This window comes from Dermacentor variabilis, chromosome 2, assembly GCF_050947875.1.
Source record: "Dermacentor variabilis isolate Ectoservices chromosome 2, ASM5094787v1, whole genome shotgun sequence".
NCBI classification, from domain to species: Eukaryota; Metazoa; Arthropoda; class Arachnida; order Ixodida; family Ixodidae; genus Dermacentor; species Dermacentor variabilis.
Genome location: NC_134569.1, coordinates 35,871,913 through 35,890,881, shown reverse-complemented (window position 1 = coordinate 35,890,881; position 18,969 = coordinate 35,871,913). Strand labels below are relative to the sequence as shown.

The 18,969-nt window shown below is 45.8% G+C and overlaps 1 protein-coding gene across 1 annotated transcript in view; it reads right to left on the bottom strand.

The window, feature by feature from the left end:
- LOC142571627 (zwei Ig domain protein zig-8-like) overlaps positions 1-18,969 on the bottom strand; it is a 310,051-nt gene that overhangs the window by 24,630 nt on the left and 266,452 nt on the right. Inside the window, exons 4-5 of the mRNA XM_075680136.1 lie at positions 15,263-15,568; positions 13,343-13,555 (exon numbers count right to left, since the gene is read on the bottom strand). Coding sequence (XP_075536251.1) covers positions 13,422-13,555; positions 15,263-15,568 — 440 coding nt within the window. The 3' untranslated portion in view covers positions 13,343-13,421. The remainder of the gene's footprint in view (positions 1-13,342; positions 13,556-15,262; positions 15,569-18,969) is intronic.

Below are 18,969 nucleotides of genomic sequence, written 5' to 3'. Positions count from 1 at the left end.
CTATCATTATGGGTGCGCCGTTCAGCCGGGTTGCAATAGCCCGGATATGGACCGTATTGGCTCCGGCGAACAGGGGCAGAGGCAGCCGACGAAGCAAAGGACGGCTGGCGGAGCAGATGGACGGAAGACCTACATTGGCAACTCCTTGGCGAATGACCGACTGAATGAGTGACACAAGCGGCCTGGAATCGTCAAAGCACTGCGTCACAGGCGTGGCAGGAGACGCTGCTTCGATTTCTTGCCGAACGATACGTACGACGTCTCGGAGGAGGTGGGCTCAGGCGGTGGACAAATGTCTTCGCACGTCGATGAAGCTGCGGTATTGGGCAGCCGCGTAAACTGTTGAACTATGCGGCGACTCTTCGCGTCTTCAAAGCGGCGACATTCGTTAATGATCTCATTGACCGTTGTTACGTTCTTATAAACAAGCAGGTTAAACGCGTCGTCCGCGATGCCTCTTAAGACGTGGCTGACCTTGTCTGCCTCTGTCATATTGATATCTACTTTGCGGCAAAGAGCGAGGGCGTCCTGGATATACGCCACGTAAGATTCAGTGGACGTCTGTACACGGGTCCCAAGGTCCTTTTTCGCAGCACGTTGGCGGCCGACGGGCTTGCCGAACAAGTCTCTAATCTTCTGCTTGCACTGGTCCCAACTCGTAATCTCTTCTTCGTGTGTTTCGAACCAGACCCGTGCCATTTTCTGGAGGTAGAATATTATATTGGGCCAGCATAAGCACGTTGTCCCACCTGTTGTGTGCGCTGACCCGTTCGTAATTCTGCAACCAGTCATCGACGTCAACGTTGTCGATCCCGGAAAACATGCCAGGCTCGCGAGGCTGGGCCAGCATGACCGTCGGTGGCGACGACTGGGCCGTGGTTGAACTCTCTCCTTCGGATGACATGGTGGCCAGGTTACGTCCGCTGCGGAGCTCCGTCTTGCACAAGTGATTACCCCGCACGTCCACCAATGATGTTACGGAAAGGAAGAAGCATGCGTCTATTTACAGATGGCTTTTAATGGCTGGGCCAACAAGCCTAGAGCAGCGATAAAAAAACTACCCTCTTCCTCGTCGTCTCTCAGACCACCATCATAGTCCTCTTCTTCACACATTGCCGACTGTGACAATATGAAGAGATGAGAGGAGAGAAAATATGATGGAGGACATCATGGTGATGGCATGAAGATGAAATGCGCATGCTCAATAACCCACAATGGTGTTGCTTCCTTAAAATCTCGAATTTAGTTGAATGCTCTCCAGATGGTCCATAACGACATCCGTAGCTGTTCTTGCTGTCCTGCGGTGGCACTATCCGGCGAAAATCGCACATTCCAATAAACGCTTACCTTCCAACACTTGACAACATCGAAACCAGTGGAAGACATTGACTTCAATATGTTCTGTGCACTGTAAAGAAAAATTAGGTCAGCCTTCCCTGCGTACGACGTTCATTCTTTTTGTTAACTATACGTTACTGCGTTTAATACCCAATGATAAAGTTCCTTTTATTAAGCAATTAAGCGAGACCAACTCAGAAAGCAGTCGCGGTTTGCCCTGTATTGCTGTGAGATGTGGTTCGCAGAATGATGGTTAAAGCACTGCCTAGTAAATTAAAATGCTACCCGCTGAGCGAGAATAATTTTCAAGTTAACGCCTGCGAAGCACAAATCAATGAAGGCACGATGGACAACGAGGACCAAGCTAGTGGCGGTCCTCGAGGATGATATTAAGCATTCAATAAAGAAAGGGAAGAGTTCATCACAAAACGGTCCGAAATCTGACCACCGCCAGACGGAAGCGGTGGCCGGAAGCTTAAAGTGAGAAAAAGAAATGACGAGAATGTTCCTGGCATCTCGACTCCCGCCCTTACTTCTGCCCCCCCCTCCCCTCTTTCCCGCTGTTCCCCGAGATATCCGCCTCTCCTTGTCACCCTGTTCGGTCAGCACCGCTGCCGCAAGCTATCCCGCCGTGCTTGCCCTGGCTTGCGATGCGTCCGCTGGTACTTCGAAAACGATTTATCGATGCCTGCAGACTGAGAAAAAACGCGGTAAGAACGAAAACGCAAAAGTTTCATCGCCCGGGGCGATCAGGAGATTACTAAAGGCAAAAGAAGGAAAACAGCGAGGCCCTAGAGCAGTAGCGACGCAGAAAAGAGGCATGGGAGACTCGTTGCGACCTTTCCTGCACGGCGCTGCTGCCGGAACAGGGATGTCTTCTACAGGGAGAGGCTTGAAAGGGAAATGCGCTTGAAGACCGGCTTCCTTTGAAGGCAGGCTCTGCAGGAGCCCATTGGAAGAGCCAGACTACAATGCTGCTGAAATGCAACAAAGCGACTCGCGTCAGCGCCTGACTTTTACAGTAATTCTTTCTTTCTTTCTTTCTTTCTTTCTTTCTTTCTTTCTCTTCATCCCCCTGCGTAGGGTAGCAAACCGGATGTGCGCCTGATTGACCTCACAGCCTTTTCATTGCTATCTCCGTTTCCTTCTCCCTAAGCTAGTGCTCGAAAATTAGGATGCATAGCCAGGTGTAAGCCAAAAAAAAAAAGAAAGAAAAAAGCGGCAACTGTCGATTATAAAGAACTTCGGCTTTACAAGGAAAAATGCACAAGTATAAACGTGGCGCCCTTCTTAGGGACCCATTCTGCAGAGGACGCGATGCAGCATCGAATACCAAAAGTAGGCTGAATTGAGAGATACTTATTCGTAACGCTGAAGGAGGTGCGCGTATTGTGTTCATACGCTATAGTACTCATATAACGCTCAGATAATCAATTGAGATTATTGTTTTTTGCCGAACTTGCCGATGCACATGGGGAGACTTTTCAGGACATTAAACAAAGAACACAACTCATTTGGGCGACATGACTGTGAATCAAACTGCAGTGAGCAAGCAGAACTGGAAGCGTTTGGCTGCAATGTGCCAACAGCACGGTCGCGAATTAACGTACTGCCAAAATCAACTGCTCCCAGCAGGGATTCCTATGAAACGCGCCGTTTTCTAGGAACCTCAACTTAAAAATAAGAGTCCGGTAGGCTTCCGTTCACAGACTTGCACGCTGTGCTCACATATGGAGGTATACATGTTCGTTTCAAAAAGTAGGCTTTTTAAAAAGTAGGCAAAAAGTAGGCCCACATACACAGCATCGCTGCCATCCTTCTTTACAGAATGGAAGGACACTGACTTTTTTGTAAGCACTTTTATTACGAATAAGCTATTTCATCTTCTGCTAAGCTAATGGACTTAAAAGAATAGACGAGCTATTATTATCTCCTTTTCACTTTAGCCTATGCGTAACTGCCATATGCATTCGTTGCAATATCTTTACGTTGCTGTGCTTTTTGTGGCTGACACAAAAGTGCAAGAACCCTGTTCACGCCGTTGACAGTGTCGGAATGGGCACCGGGGAAATCTGTCAAAATCAGGTGGGTTCATTCCGCTAAATTTGATTGCAAAAAATCAAGTGCAAGTGGCATGTGACATAATAAATAAAATATGTCTAATGAGCATGACCTCTTTCACACCAGCAAATTCGCGCATTTTTGATTATTGATTTATTCGCGCCTCCAGCGCTCCCCTACAGGCACCACTTCCTTACGTTTGTGTAATCTTCCGCGGTTCGAAGAACAATTTAACCAGCAGGTCGTCGTGGTTGCCTCTTCGTCTGTGTAATTTTCATGTTGCGGCTTTTTATGCGTTACCCGAAAATTCACAGAGAGCAATTGTTTGAGGGTCACATCATGGACGTAAGCTTTAATAATGGCGTTTCCAACATCCGATAATGCTTGCTAAATATAAAAGTCGTAAAATCGAAATTTTGCACACACTATTCACCGAGAACAATGAAAAGAACGCTACTGAATACTAGATTTCACAACAAATTGAGCGTGGTACAGTTTTGGGGCCCTATAACGTAAAGCTATTCCAATCTCTGTACCAGTGTGCTGACGTCAAATTTACGTAACCGCCACTCTAAGCAGCGGGCCTGCAGCCCTTTGTTTGAACCACCCAATGAAACTTTCTTCTCCTGTATAGGTCACTTTTGTTTGATTTCAAAGCGAATCGCATTGCCTACTTTGACAGATTATCCTTATCTCAATGGCTGACAAGATGTGGGGAGCATGCTGAAATTGAGATGGTTTTCGTGGGGCCGAGTTCGCGCTCTGAAAGTAGACAAGCGGGTGAGGAGGGGGCTGCCAGCGTCTGAGATTGCTGGCTTTCCCTTTCTTAGCTTGCGCTGGGTGGTCGAAAATCACGACGGCATGAAGCTGAAAGAACAAAAATGCCACTAAAAGGGAATCTCACAGAAGAAAAAAATTGACAAAGCGATGTCGCATACGTAGCTGAAAGGGTTCCACAATGTTATGCTGCCGCGTAAAAATAAAAAAAAAATCATACGCGAATAAAACTGTTCAGCCCGGGAGGTCCGACTGTCCAGTGCCAGAGCGATCGTTAGGCAAACGTCTTCTATTCCTTTGGAAAGGGGTACTCAACGTACGGCTATTTCGAAAAAAAAGTCAGTTTTCTTTGGCATATTAATGCATCTTTAATGCGTACAAGTCACTTAGATGCGGTGACTTTTCCCGATTCTGTGACGTCGGATGACAGAAAGGCGAAGTGGACGCAGCCCGACAACGTTAGACCGGCAGCGCAGGGCTAATGGCGAAAAGGGTGTGGAAACAGAAATCAGTATTTGAATGCGTGGCATTATTTGGCTATGTTCCCGGGGTCATTTCTCTCTCCGTTCCGTTCGTCCTTTCCTTTCCTGTCGCACAGAACACGTAGCGCTATCTAGGTTTAGATAGGTGAATACACAAAATTATTTCTGTACGCTTACACCCACCTACTTCGCGCAGGAACATCCGATGCAATACGCTTGAACCTAGTTGTGGCGGAAAGGGATATAACGAAATAATGTATATAACGAAGTCGATGCAATTACCCTTGAACACGAAGAGATTTATTTAAAACCTCGTTTCCACGAAGTGAAATTGCTCTAGTTGAGATCAGTGCGCCACGCTTAGCCACTCGCGTAGAGTTCGCGTAACCGCAAACGGCGGTCGCGCACAAGCCGTGCTCCTTTCTTACCGCACTTCTATCTCGCTGCCGCACATATATCTCAAAGCTAGGCGCACCCCCCAAGATCGGAGTCCACGCCTATCTACGCCACGTCTCGTAGCGATTATGATGTTTGCGCGTGGTGTGCTAAAAACCAGTACCTCCATTGCTCTCTCTCTCACTGCGGCGCGCGCTGGGCTATAGCCGTGACCTCCAATATTGCGTGAAACCGGCACAAGCAGGCCAAGCCAAGCAGAGCCGCGGGGCCACACGAGAGAGAGCGGCGGATCCGATAGTTTTGCTTTCAAGGGCCGAACGTGTCCTCGTATACGTCAGCGTGTCTGGCACTGTGCCAAGCTCTGTCGCCGTATACTTCGACGGGTGCAGAGGTTTAAGTAGTAGGGAGCTGTGAGAGGCTGCCAGGAGCATGCTGCAACCCAGAACTTCAGGAAGCTATCCCGAGGTGGGTTGAGGTGGTAGAAGAAGCCTACCGCGAGTTGTATAACCTTCCTCGCCTTCTTCTCGCAGCCCCTTTCCCTTTAAGATGGGATAAATAAAGTTCTTTCTCTGCCTCTCTCTTTCTCGCGACGGGTTCGCGAATTTCAGGAAGGTGAAACCATCTTCGAGAGTCGTGGAGGTCGCCCGAGAATACCGCCCCAGCTGCGTAATCGGCGCGCCGTATTGTGGGCCACGTGCTGCTCGAACACGACGGATAATTCGCATCGCTGCGTGCTAGCTGTACCGCGTCGCTGTTTCGCCCCGTTCCCGACAATGTGAGCGAGCCAAGTGGAAAGCATAAGCGAAAGGCCATCACATTGGAACATAGGGACGGTATCGTAACGGCTGTCGCGTCAGGTGCTAAAAAGCCACGTGTTGGAAACGCCGGAGAGTCTTTCGTTGCTGTGTTAGTAAATTTTGATTGCACACACCGCTGCGTTGAGGTTCAGTGGGCCCCGGAGCCATAGTGTTCTTTGCATGTTTAAAGGTATACACACGATTGGCGTGTACAACAGAAAACTGATTAACTTTAAACATTCGGACTTTGTGGTCACTTACCGTACTTTACTTCTCGATGTTGTCGATGGTTTCTAGTATCTTGTCTATGCAAATGTGAAGTGGAATGGAAGATGAGAAGAAAGCGAGTGATAAAATGCTCATGATGACTTGCGAAAGAGTTTCGAAATACATCGTTGGTCACTATTTAACCAGAGAAAGAATACCTTCAATACCGTTTGATGTTCGTAGTAATGAATGCTAGCCGATGCTTTACGCAGAGGTTTACAATTGAGTGAGGTCTTAATTATATATAGATAAAAGTACCCATGAGCAGATTCTGCACATGTAGGGAGTAGGTGCCTAATGACATCCTATATTTTGCTCCTCCATAACCAGGCGTTGGTACACTTCGCAGAAAAGCTCCACCAGGAGATATACGTTTCTTTGTACTCTGGAGCGTTAAAAATTAGGACGCTCGCAGCGCGACATACGAAAATCAATGAACTGAATAAAGCGTATATACATCAAATAAGAGAGCGTCTTAAGTGCGGCGCTAATCAAATCGGGCGGCTAGAGTCGAATTCCGGGCTCGCCTTCGTCGTGGCAGAGCGCAGAGGAACCCACAGCGTTATAGAAACTGTAAAATAACACACTCCAGATAAAATGCGCCAGCAAGCAGCAGCAATGATTATTCCAAACACAAACCGGAACAGAAGCACCCACTTCTGCTACACGGCTTCCAGCCGGCGGGAAAAGTAGGGCAGTGCCTTTCATCTCGATAAAAAGAGGCGCTGAGGAAGTGTGAAAAAAGAAAAAAAAGAACGAGAGCGCTGAAGTTGGCCCTCGAGAAATGTGGAGGTTCGAATTTAAAGTGTCTCAGCGTTTAAAAACGCGGCACGGAAAATGTCAGCAGTGTCAAGTCAAACAAAATCAAGCGGCATCCAGCCTTGAAACCGAAACACTATAGCTGAACGAAGAGATCGCACAAAAAGGTCCATCTTGAACATGGATTAGCAGAGTCTATACGAGGAAACAGATACGAGGCAGTCAGCGTCTATACGAGGCAGTCAGCGGCAAACCTTTGTCCTAGACTGAACGTTTGCTTCATTTTGGCAGGCTCTGCAAGCTGTGGGACAGTATCAGCTGGAAAACCGCTCGTATCTTCAACGGCTGTCATCTTCGCAACTGTTCCTGGCGACTGATCTACGCATGCGGATCTCGGGGAAGCTGCAGTTTCGACGTAGCAAGCCATCCTTGACTGATTGGCTCTGGACCTGCCAATAATGTCCCCCTGGCGTCGATCACCGATTATTTAAAGGCCGTCAACTTCGTGGATCGTTGCAGTCAGCGGCAAACCTTTGTCCTAGACTGAACGTTTGCTTCATTTTGGCAGGTGAGTGTTGATTACACCTGTTGTAATTCATCACTTTTTGGGTTCTGCCGCTGGCTGCATCATGTCTTCTTTGTGTACTTCTTGCTCAAAAGCCATACCGAAAGATGGTAGATTTATGAGTTGTTCTACCTGTGAGGGCGAATTCCACCTGGGGAAAAACTGCTCGTCAGTTTCTGATAACGCCTACAAAAAGATGAGTACAGTAACACGCGAAACGTGGAAGTGTCCTTCATGCAAGGTTGATTCGGTTAAGCAACCAGACGAAGTATCCAACCCAGGTGAAGGTTCATTCTCACAGCAACTGTCTGCTCTGAATATGAAACTTGATTCTTTGACTACAACTGTTTCAACATTGATGGTGAAAATTGAGGAACTGTTATTGGTCAGGGAAGCTAGTGAAAAGGTTGCTTCGGCAGTCGATGACATACGCTCCGCTATCGATTTCCTTTCGTCAAAGTACGACTCGGTGCTTGCTACAGTGGCCGCTAATCAGAATGAGCTTGCAGACCTTCGATCACAAGTTCAATCGCTCGCTTCAACAGCAGTTTCCCAGACACAGGTGATTGACAGGATGAGTGGGGAAATTAATGACCTCGAACAATACAGCAGAAGATGTAACTTCGAGATTCACGGCCTTCCTGTCAAATCTGATGAAAACTTACACTCTTTCTTAAGTACTTTGGCAGGCAAGCTAAACATAACCGATTTTGAACAAGCAGATATCTCGGCAGTGCATCGGCTGCCATCCAGAGGCGACTATATTCCACCGATTCTAGTGCAAACTCGCTCAGTTTCTGTTAAGCAGAAATGGCTCGGGGCCCGGAAGGGCCTTCGTGATTTGGTGCATGACGATGAGTCTCCTCGGCTGTTTTTCAACGATAACCTATCTCGGGCTAATCGCGAGTTCTTCCGTCTAGCAAGGTCTCGTGGCAAAGAAAAGGGTTTTCAGTTCGTCTGGACCAAAAATGGGAAGGTCCTTGCAAAACAGTCCGAAGGCGCACCTCTCATTCGTATCAACAAGCTTTCGGATCTTGAAAAACTAACATAACCATGTCTGACATTGGTTTCGTGATGTGTTCCGATTTTTCTGAAGCCCAGAAGTTCTTTCAGCATCACATAGGCAATTCATTTCAGTTTACTCACGTTAATATTCGCAGTATACGGAAGCATTGGGACCATTTTCGTGCGCTGATTAATCCTTTTTATTCAACTTATGACGTTGTTGCTCTCACGGAAGTGAACGTTTCGTCAGACATGTTATCACATTTCTCGCTGCCAGGATGCCAGTTACATTCTCATACTCGTCAACAACGAACAGGAGGAGGAATCGCAGTTTTTGTTAAAGATTCTTGGTCCGTTTCTGAAATTAGCATTCCTTTTACTCAAGCAGAAGTAGTTGCACTCCGCCTAAGTACACCTTGGTTGTCGTTGATTCTACTCGCAATTTATCGCCCTCCGTGTTGTAACGGTCGAATCTTTTTAGCTGAGCTTGATTCTGCAATATCTTCATTTTCCAGTGAAGAACACGTGTGCATTATCGGGGATATGAATATCGATATTCTACGCCCAACTGTGCCAACAGTCGCAGATTATCTTGACACTTTATCAAAGTGGGGACTAGAGACTAAAATCCACAGCCCTACACGTGAGGAATACTTATCTGGGCAGCTGGTCTCTTCTTGCATCGACCACATAAATGTGCGTTCTCAAAACCGGTTGGTGCGGTCTGCTGTGGTGCAAGTCAAGCTTGCAGACCACTATTTCGTCTGCTGCTCGTTAACGGATGGCTCCAGCCACCCTGCACCTTTGCGCAGCCAGCAAAGCGTATCAGTACTTGATTATAAGCGTTTCGATGAAAGAATAGCAAAGTATGATTGGGATTCTTTTATTTACAATGTGTCCCCTGCAGACTTATATGACAGTTTCGTCGAGGTTTTTCGTTCACACAAAGCCGAATCTTCACGCATGGTGATCGTTAAGCAACGAAATTTAGACAATAAGTGGATGTCGCCTGTAATACTGGAAGCTATTAAAGAAAAAGATCTGCTCTGGGCTCGAACGAGACGTGCTCCAAACTGTTCTCAACTACGACTGCAGTTTAAACATGAACGAAACCGAGTTAATGCCATGATCCGTCTGGCCAAGTGCAACCACTTTAGGTCTCTGTTTAAAGACGCATGTTTTAACAGCAAGAAAACATGGTTATTGGTAAATAACCTGAAAGGAGCGAGCGCTACTATTTATAATGATACATATTTCATATCTCATTTCCAGAAAGATGGACAGAGCATTGCGAATGACTTTAACAAACTATTTTCTCTGGTTTCTGGTGCATCTGGTACCCCGCCTAACGACTGTCCTATGCCTCCCAGTCTGATGGAATCTGCTTTCCTTCCTGACATTACCGAAAGTGATTTAAGGTGTATACTTTTCAGTCTTAAACGCAGCAAATCTCCTGGTCATGACGGCCTCACTGTTTCTGAATTGTGCAGAAATTTTGAAGCGATTAAGGATGTCCTACAAGTTATCCTTAATAGTATCATTTCCAGGGGTATAATACCGACTTCAATGAAAACTGCTAAAGTTATACCTTTGTATAAGGGTGGCTCCAGAAACATGATGAGTAATTACCGACCTATCTCTATTTTGCCATGCATTGGCCAAACTTTTGAAAAGCATCTACTACTTACCATGACGAATTTTTTGAATACGCACAATGTTCTATCACCTAGGCAGTATGGCTTCATACCAGGAAAAGGAAAAACAGATCTTCTTGAAGAATTCTCTGACATACTAAATTCAGCTTTTGATAAGAATGAAGTCGTATGCTCTCTTTTTCTTGACGTAAGCAAGGCCTTTGATAGCATCTGCCACGTTCTTCTGCTTGATAAACTTTCTACATTGGGATTTCGAGGTTCGTTTTTACATTTACTTACTAACTTTTTACAAAATAGGCGCCAATATGTGTCGATTTCAAGATTCCATAGCGATTTCACGGCAATTAATTCTGGAGTCCCGCAAGGTTCTATATTGAGTCCTTTGTTATTCAATCTATACGTTAATGATCTTGCTAACAATGTGCCTGTTTCATTGTTCCAGTATGCTGACGACACTGTCACTTTTGCGCGCGCAAAGAAATACACTGATGCTGTAACAATGTTACAGACGGCAGCTGTTAAAGCTATGGACTGGTTTAAGTCTAACCTTATCAATGTTAATACTTCTAAAACACAACTTATGTTTTCATAACCCTTTAAAAAAATTGAGTTGAGTCATCCTGTTTATTTGCATACTTCCTCCTGTTCTCATTGTAACTGTGTTCCAGTAAAATATGCGCATTCGGTCAAATATCTTGGCCTGATCTTCGACAGTGATCTGTCTTGGAACTCGCACTTTCCTTCGTTTGTCAAAGACTTCGTGCTGTATCTTGTGTCCTGTATAATATTAGATATTTTATGCCTTTTTCTGTCCGTAAATGTGTTACACACGCTCTAGCCTATAGTGTACTAAGATACGGAATCACTGTTTATGGTCACTGCACTGTTCGCTGGCAGCGCAGGGTGAATTCACTTCTGCGTTTACTTTTAAAAAATATTGCCTACGACCTGCCCATCGGTAATAACATTGATATTTTCAGAAGATTAAAGTTTCCAAATTTTAACGCTTTATTAACAGAAACTATTGCGCTTAAACATTTTTGGTGCAGTCAGTTCACCATTCCATATGTTCCTGCACGTGATTTAAGACCAAAATACCGTTACTGCATTCCTCGCTCCTCAACCCGGTACGGAAAGCGCACACGTCAATACTATGTACCTGCCTGTTTCAATATTATGCCACCTAGTGTATTCCGCATGAGAACAAAATACACCCTGAAAAAAATTTTGCGGTACGTCTCTGCGTTGCTTCCTACCCCGTAATTATTTAATCGAGTGTTACTATCTTAATTCCATATTGTTGTCATCCCTTTTGATGTTGTAATAGTTATGTCTCCATATCTGTCTCTCTGAGTTGTTAAATTTTCTTTTTTTGTTTGCTTGTCGAGTTTGTTGCAATATCTCTATTCTTTGTTTTGCTAATATTCGCTGTCTGCCAGGCGCTGCCACTCAAGCCCTTGGTGAGGCTTTGGTAGGCCTGATTTTTGTGTATGAGAATTGATACGAATAAAAGTACTATCTATCTATCTATCTATCTATCTATCTATCTATCTATCTATCTATCTATCTATCTATCTATCTATCTATCAACGGAGACGAAAATACGGGGTGCCAACCTTCTCAAAGCTATCGTGTGGCTCTGCTTGATATTTAAAGAAAAAAAACAAAATCTTTACGGCGTATGTTTCTTTGTCTTCCCCGGGCAAAACACACAAAAAAAGTGTCTACTTCTCAGTTTTCAGTGGCTTGCTCAAGGGGATGCCATGACGAGCTACAATCAGTATTTGCTTTTCTTCTTTTTCTTTTTCTTCTTTTAGGAGAACTGCAGATAAGTTCACTTTGGTGATTATTAGCTCTCAAAGCTCCTTTGCTTGCGTGTCTCAGTAGCATAACGTGATTTTAGTGCGTTCCCCTCCGAAAACTGCGAGCGCCGTTGACTGTGTGGTGGTCTACGCACACGCACACATTCACACCATTCCTCCCTCTCTCTCTTCCTTCCTTCTATTTCTCTTTTCCTTTCACCCAGTCTAGGGCAACCAACCTGACATTTTTCTAGTTAACGTCCCTGCCTTCTCTCTTTCTTCTTCTTCTCTCTCTCTCTTTCTCTATGTTTAGTGCGTTCCCCTATGGCATTAAATTATTGTAACAAATTCACATGATTGAGACTCTTCGCTAGACTACAGAATGATAACAGAACGGCTTCATTTTGGTGCCGAAGAATGAGCGGGAGAGGGGCGCAGAGGAGGGGCAAGTGGCATAGTATTGCTGCAACCATATTCCACATTTCGCTGCACTGCGTCACGATATCGTTGATTTGTAATCTTACATTTCTTCCCTTACCGCGCTGTTCTGTCCCCCTGCAAGGCGTAACGACAGCGTGTGTGGACAGAGTAGGCCAGCGCAGTGTCCCACAATAGAAAACCTCCACACGGGTATTTGCCAAACGCTCAATTTTGGGTACTTTATGGCGGGAAATATGAAGCGCCGACCAATCGTTCAAGAAGAAAGAAAAGACGTTTCGACCCCACTACTAGAGCCTTGTTCAGCCAATCATTGTGAACAAGACTCCCGTAGTGGGGCTGAAACGTCTTTTTTTCCTTTTTCAAAAATGGGTCGGCGCTCGATATTTCCCGCCATGAATTTTCCCGACCACACGGTTTTCCGTCGAACACTGGATTTCATTGGGTATTTTTCTGCAACCGCAAACCTCCCCAATGCAGGGTAGAAAACGGGATATTTCTATATGGTTAACCTCTCTGCCTTTCTCTTTATTTCTCTGTGTCTTTATTTCTGGATACGGCAAAGGCAACCAATGTTATCGTTATAAAGGTCTCTAAATAAGTTTCAGTTGATTATATTGTATTTTTATAACATCCTGCTATAGTGAAACATACCTTGCGTACCAGTGCACTTCAGGATTTTGTTTGTCATCCCTTCTCACTGTTTATAATTAAGGACATCCGAAATTATTTTTTTTTATTTACTTGTGACAGCAATTTTGTACTTATTTTTGTGGTTTCATCACTACATCTTGAGAACCGACCAAAAGGCTAATAAGTTGAGCCTGAGCCTATTAGCTCTGTCTGGGATGAAAAGCAAGGAGAAAATGAAATCATTACGGCTACCTTATTACTCCCACGAAGCAGGCTATATAGCGTCGAAGTGAAGCAATCCTGGTCTTCCTCGGGGAAAGGCCGTAATGAAGTGCGCAAAGTTTGATAACAAGCCTGCGGTAGTTACCTCTCTTGGGGGCCTGTGAGTTTGGACGGACAGCGATGAAGCTTTGAAGAAGCGTGACGAGTTTGGTCGCGCAGGACGGTCAAGAAGAGGTGAGCCTGAAGGCGACGCCTAGCGTCGTGAACAGGGAGCAGAGCACCAGCCTCGCCTCCACCGAGACCGGAAGGAGGGCCCGCGATGGCGAGAAGTCGTGCTGCATGGCGGCTCTCTTCTCACCTACATTGCCATGAAAACGATGAGGGGGGCGGGGTGGGGACAAGAAAGATAGAATAGACAGAGATTACGTGGCATGGTAAGGCCCTTGGGCTTTGGCTAAAGATGGGCTACCTCGTTTTTTATAAGCGGCAGTCGTTATTAACGAAGTTAGGCTCGGTCATAACGGTTTTCATCTGTAGCATTTATAAATTTTGTCACTGAACACGCAACAACAAAATTAATAGACACTGAAACGTTAATTTCGTCGTTCTCTGGTCAGAGGAAAGTTCTTTAATTATAATGTTGTACTGTGAGTTTACATGCCCAAGGGGTTGTCCGTCAGATCCATGACTACATTGGCCTACAAGAACACTGACAAACCGTCATGTCATCACTGGTTTCTGTGTGTAGCAGATAGCGCGATAGCAGCTGGCTGCGAAGTGCGGGCAAAAGGAAAGGCCAGCTTTCAATTCTTTGAAGATGCTGCACGAATGTCTATGAATGCCATTCTATCCTTCAGTACAGTGCGTGCTAAATTATTGTAAGAACGCGCAGGAAAAAAAAAAGAAACAAGAAAAAGGGAGACTGGTTGTACAGGATTTCTTATCGTGTTCCATAGTAAAATAATATGTGCCTGTTTAGTATTTGTAACGAAAGCAATCAAAATACGCGTAGGAGGTGGTTTTGAATTATAAATGAATGCATCGACAGTGCTTTCCTAGCATTTCAGGCCGACAGAAAGTGAAAGCTCAGTCACATAATGTTCTTTCCTTGCACCTCAAGCGGAGTTGCCATAGCGTTTGTATAACGGGCGTTTTGACTCATTAAGTGGGAACAGCAATGGACGTTGCACCTCCTACGTCATAAGCATGATTTATGCGGTATACTGTGTTTGATGCGCAAGCCGCTTAAATTTCTTTGATGTGATCAGATGAAATAAGGCTGTTTCACGCGTTAGGTCAAATCGAACTGTTAAAAAGGGGGGCATGTACAGATACACGCGCTCGTGGTATTATTTTCAGATGTTTCCATGTGTTAGCACAGGTATTTTCATTCTACGTGTTCATCCAGTTTGGTTAATTTTAGATACAGCGCATTACCGGTTCACTCAAAGCAATTTGGTGGGAGATTATACAGTGAATGCCGGAGGCCGATCTCTTATGTTCCAGTTTCCAGTTTGTGCGCCCACGCAACACTAAACGAGTGGTTGAAACTGCATGTGCTGTCTACGTACTGCATATTTTTCGACCTTAATGTTACTCATAAAAGCACATTAATACCGCCATTTCATTAAACACTGATTAGTTGAGCTCACCCTAGGTAAATTCCTGCCTAATGGATGGCTGAAAAGCACTGTCAGTAGGCACCTCGTCGTTTACACAACACGCAGTATTAAACGAATGCTCAGCTTATGTCGAGCAGTCTGTTCCTAGCCTTCCCCTACCGCAGCGCTGACAATAATGTACAAGTTCTAGCGTCTTCCAGGAAGACAATATAGCTATACTCAAGATAAAACAACGCTGAAGACGAACACAAAGAGACGAAACAACAATACGGCGCGATGTCTTGTTCCTTCTTTCTGTTAATTGGGCTCATCATTAGCTCTGTTTCATAATGTTACCACACCAACTCGCCCAGCGGCCCCTGCATATATACGTACGCGCTCCCGAATAACTGGGAACAAACGCGCAACAAGGCGGCGTGCTCTGTTCTCGAAAACACACGCACCGTTGAGCACGTGCACCACGACACTCGTGGAGTCGGCGTTCGACGGGCCACAGGTGTAGTTGCCGGAATCCTGTGGTCGGGCGTTCCGTATGAAAAGGCTGCTGACGTACGCGTCGGGAGGGCGCTTGGTGCCCGAGATGTGACCCGGGCCACCTTTCGTCTCGTCGTAGTTGATAACGCGGTCGTTGTGGTACCAGAACACAAACACTGGCGGCTCGGGACTGTGCTCGATCGCGCAGCTCACGTTGATGGACGAGCCACTGTTGATGAACAGCTCCGGTGCCTCCAGGATCCGGGCGCGTGGCACTGCAAAAACAAACAAACAAACAAAAAGAACCAGCGCCCAAAGCGACTGAGTATACCAAACGCTGGAAGCTGTCATAGGTTTGCTCGGAGGTTATACGGTTTGCTTTTGCTCTAGAAAGACTTTTCTATTTATTACCTTTAAACAGACTGCTATCGAGAGGCTGATGTTATTGATACCTCAGCTTCTCTTCTGAAGCACGGAAAGGAAACGTGCAGTGCTTTGATTGCTCTTATAATCGACTAACTATATCGCTCACAGTAGTTCATTTCGTATCGGTTCGGACACTCGGACATACTTTGATTCATTAAATCAATTTCACGTTATACTTTGGCAGATGCACACAGATCAATTTAGAGAAGTGCGCCATTTCGCATCAACATGCTGCACATCACTGTGTTTTGACTCTTAGTACGACGGCTGCATAGATTGCTAAACTTGTACAGATTACGGAAATGGAGAAGATTCGCTGGAAATGTCCTATGTAATCAGAGCATTGATGGCGACATCCTTCAACCTAAGCATATACATCGTGGTGCTCAAGCACTACGCGCTGAAATTTGTGCACCAACGAAGAGAAAGGTAAAAACTAAAACCAAGAACAACACAATCTTTTCTAGTGTTCATCGGAACAAAGCAACTAAAGCCGTCCTAAGCACCTGCTGTAGTTTGTGTTAGGTTGGCGCATTTCACGCCTATGTGCCTTTCATTCGGGTGCTAGATTATTTTGCTGCAATAGCAATTAAACGGACACTCCAAGCGCATTTCTGCCGTCGCGGTCGTCGTCACCATCTTCCGTACAAAGTCCAAACACAGAAGTTGAGCCGCGATCGCGGTTCAACTTCTCTCAACTTCGCGGCAAGGGGAGGTAGGAGAAGCATCGTTTTACTTCGGCGGCTGCTGCTAATGGACACGGGCGCCTTATCTCGGAAGCGATCTACGACGTGCACAAATTTCGCGCCCGCGCCTGCCTCATCTTTAAAGCGATCGGCGATGTGGACAAAGTTCGCGGAGTGCGAGTAGTTCCGCATGCGCTGTGCTTTCGACGTTTAGTTCGTGTTGCAGCAAGAGACAGCACGAAGGTCATCTCGCTCGCTGCTGCTGCTGCCACGCTCATTCACTCCAGTGTTTTGACAACGTGTTTCCGCGGTCATCGAGTGAGATGTGTTCATGTGTACCCCTGCGCGCGTGACATCGTACCTGTTAATTTACTTAGTAAGAGAATGTATGCAAGTTGACGCGGCCGATAAAACTAATATGCTTACTTCGTATAGCCGTGTAGTAATTTGCTATCGCAATTGATGCTTCGCCTGCGACTTTTTTGCATACCTTGTAGAAGGGAAGGGGGATCTTTATGGTACATTTCCAAAATCCGTGCGAAGCTACATTTAGAGCAATAATCCTCGAAAATTCGATTATTTATATATATATATATATATATATATATATATATATATATGTGTGTGTGTGTGTGTGTGTTTGTGTGTGTGTGTGTGTGTGTGTGGACTGATTGAAAAATGCATACGTAAAAAAAAAGACAAGAAGCATAGAGACCGATTAGGTAAGCTCATCGTTGCCAAATTAGGTAAGCCTTTCAGTGCATTGACCAAGTGGTACAATGTACGTGTTCGAGTTTTGTAATAGCTGATTTGCTTAAATGAATACTCATAACCAAATTCATAAGCTTGTGTCTTACGAGGCGGCTGCATGACCATAACTCGATCGGCTTCGATTTCAGCATACCATTTATCCCCCTCTCTCTTTGATGCGCTAGCGTTAGGACTCAAGTGAACCGCCCATGCAAACTCAGAAGCAGAGGTATTCAGCATAAAAGTATCAAGCACACTTAGAGCGCATTTACCAATGTTGTGAACATACGGTGGTAATCCGCGCCTTCCTAAACTTTATCAGCACAAATGCCTGGTATCTGACTAGCGTCACATGTTTTTCCCGTTCTTTCTCTTTTCTGTCCGGCCAGCTCAATTAATTTGGTTCCTCTAGGTATGCAAACAAGGCTCGCCCACGGACGTCAGCAGTAATGAAGCTCACGGCACTTAAAGACGTCGAGGGAATGCTAATATCGGTGCTCTCGCTTCCGTACTGGCTTCACATTTTGGGCGGATAGCCGGCACTACGGCTAGCCGAGCATTCCAAGCTTGCTAATCTTCCTCGATTTCCCCCGGTGAGTTTCCAAACTCCTTCGATGCGGGCATGCCCTTCGGCTCTGTAGAGTTTGGTCGAACAACGATTTACGGATTGGGTTCCCATTAAAGCGCACCGATCTGGAAAGCTAGTGCTTGGATTCGGCTTTCTAATCCTGAATAATTAATTTGCCGCCTTGCATCAGAAATGACCACTTCAGTGAGCATGCGGGAAACTCCAAAAAATGATCGAACACTGTGCTCCTTCGCTGAGCAGCGTCGTGGGCATAGTGAGAAAGAGCGAGGGAGCGTAGCGAACTGCATAAAAGATATTCCTGCGGCCGAATGAAGGCATGTGCCAGCGGAAATAAAGTAGGACCTCCTCTCTTTTCGGTTAAAGTTTGATCGATCGACTCAACTTCCATCGTAAAAGCGTAGCACTTCCATCGCGGCAAGTCTTTCTTTTCTTGCGAGCCAGGTAATTTCTTTAATATTTCATTGCCGTACATCGGTCAGCGATGGCGAATGCTACATAACGCCAGCTGTCTCGATCTATCAAAGCAATCGTTCTAAATGGATCGCGTGTTCGGATGAGCTCGAATGACCTTCCTTGCCGCACTATCGATGAAAGCAGAACGGAACTCTAGCGCATGGAAATATTAAGGAAAAGGCAGAGAAAAGCAAAAGGTAGAGCGAAGCACCGCGGAAAAGCATTAGGCATCGCACCACAATGGAGAATGGAACAAACGTGAGCATAAATAACATGTAAAACATGGTCCAGAGAGTTGCTAGAAAGCACGTTTCCGTAGGACTCGCCAGCAAGACGTCGGAAGGCGGTACACGACGCCGGGCCGTGTTCACTGTCTCGAGCGTGAGAAGCTGTTTATCATGTCAAGCACCGCTTCCACTTCTGACCCTCGGTGTTTTGCTGAGAGAGGAATAAGGGGTGGAGGGGTGGAGGCGAGGTATAGACGGTGAGACACGAGATTTCGTTGGGGGATGGTGGGGAGGGCGGGTGGCAGGAGGCTTTGTTTGCTCCTGTGGAGATTCCCGTTTCCAAATGGGATGAGAGCGAAGTTCGCGTGCGGTGAAGGCGTCTTTTGAAACTGGGCCAGAGCGTTTTTTTACAATGGAGAGAAAAGAGAGAGATGGTGCGCTCGGTTCGAGTTCTACGCTGGCGCGCGCATTAGCATGGTACGCATGTTTCCTGTTATTGGAACATAGTTACAAGGATGAGCAAAACATGCGAGCAAATAAACTTA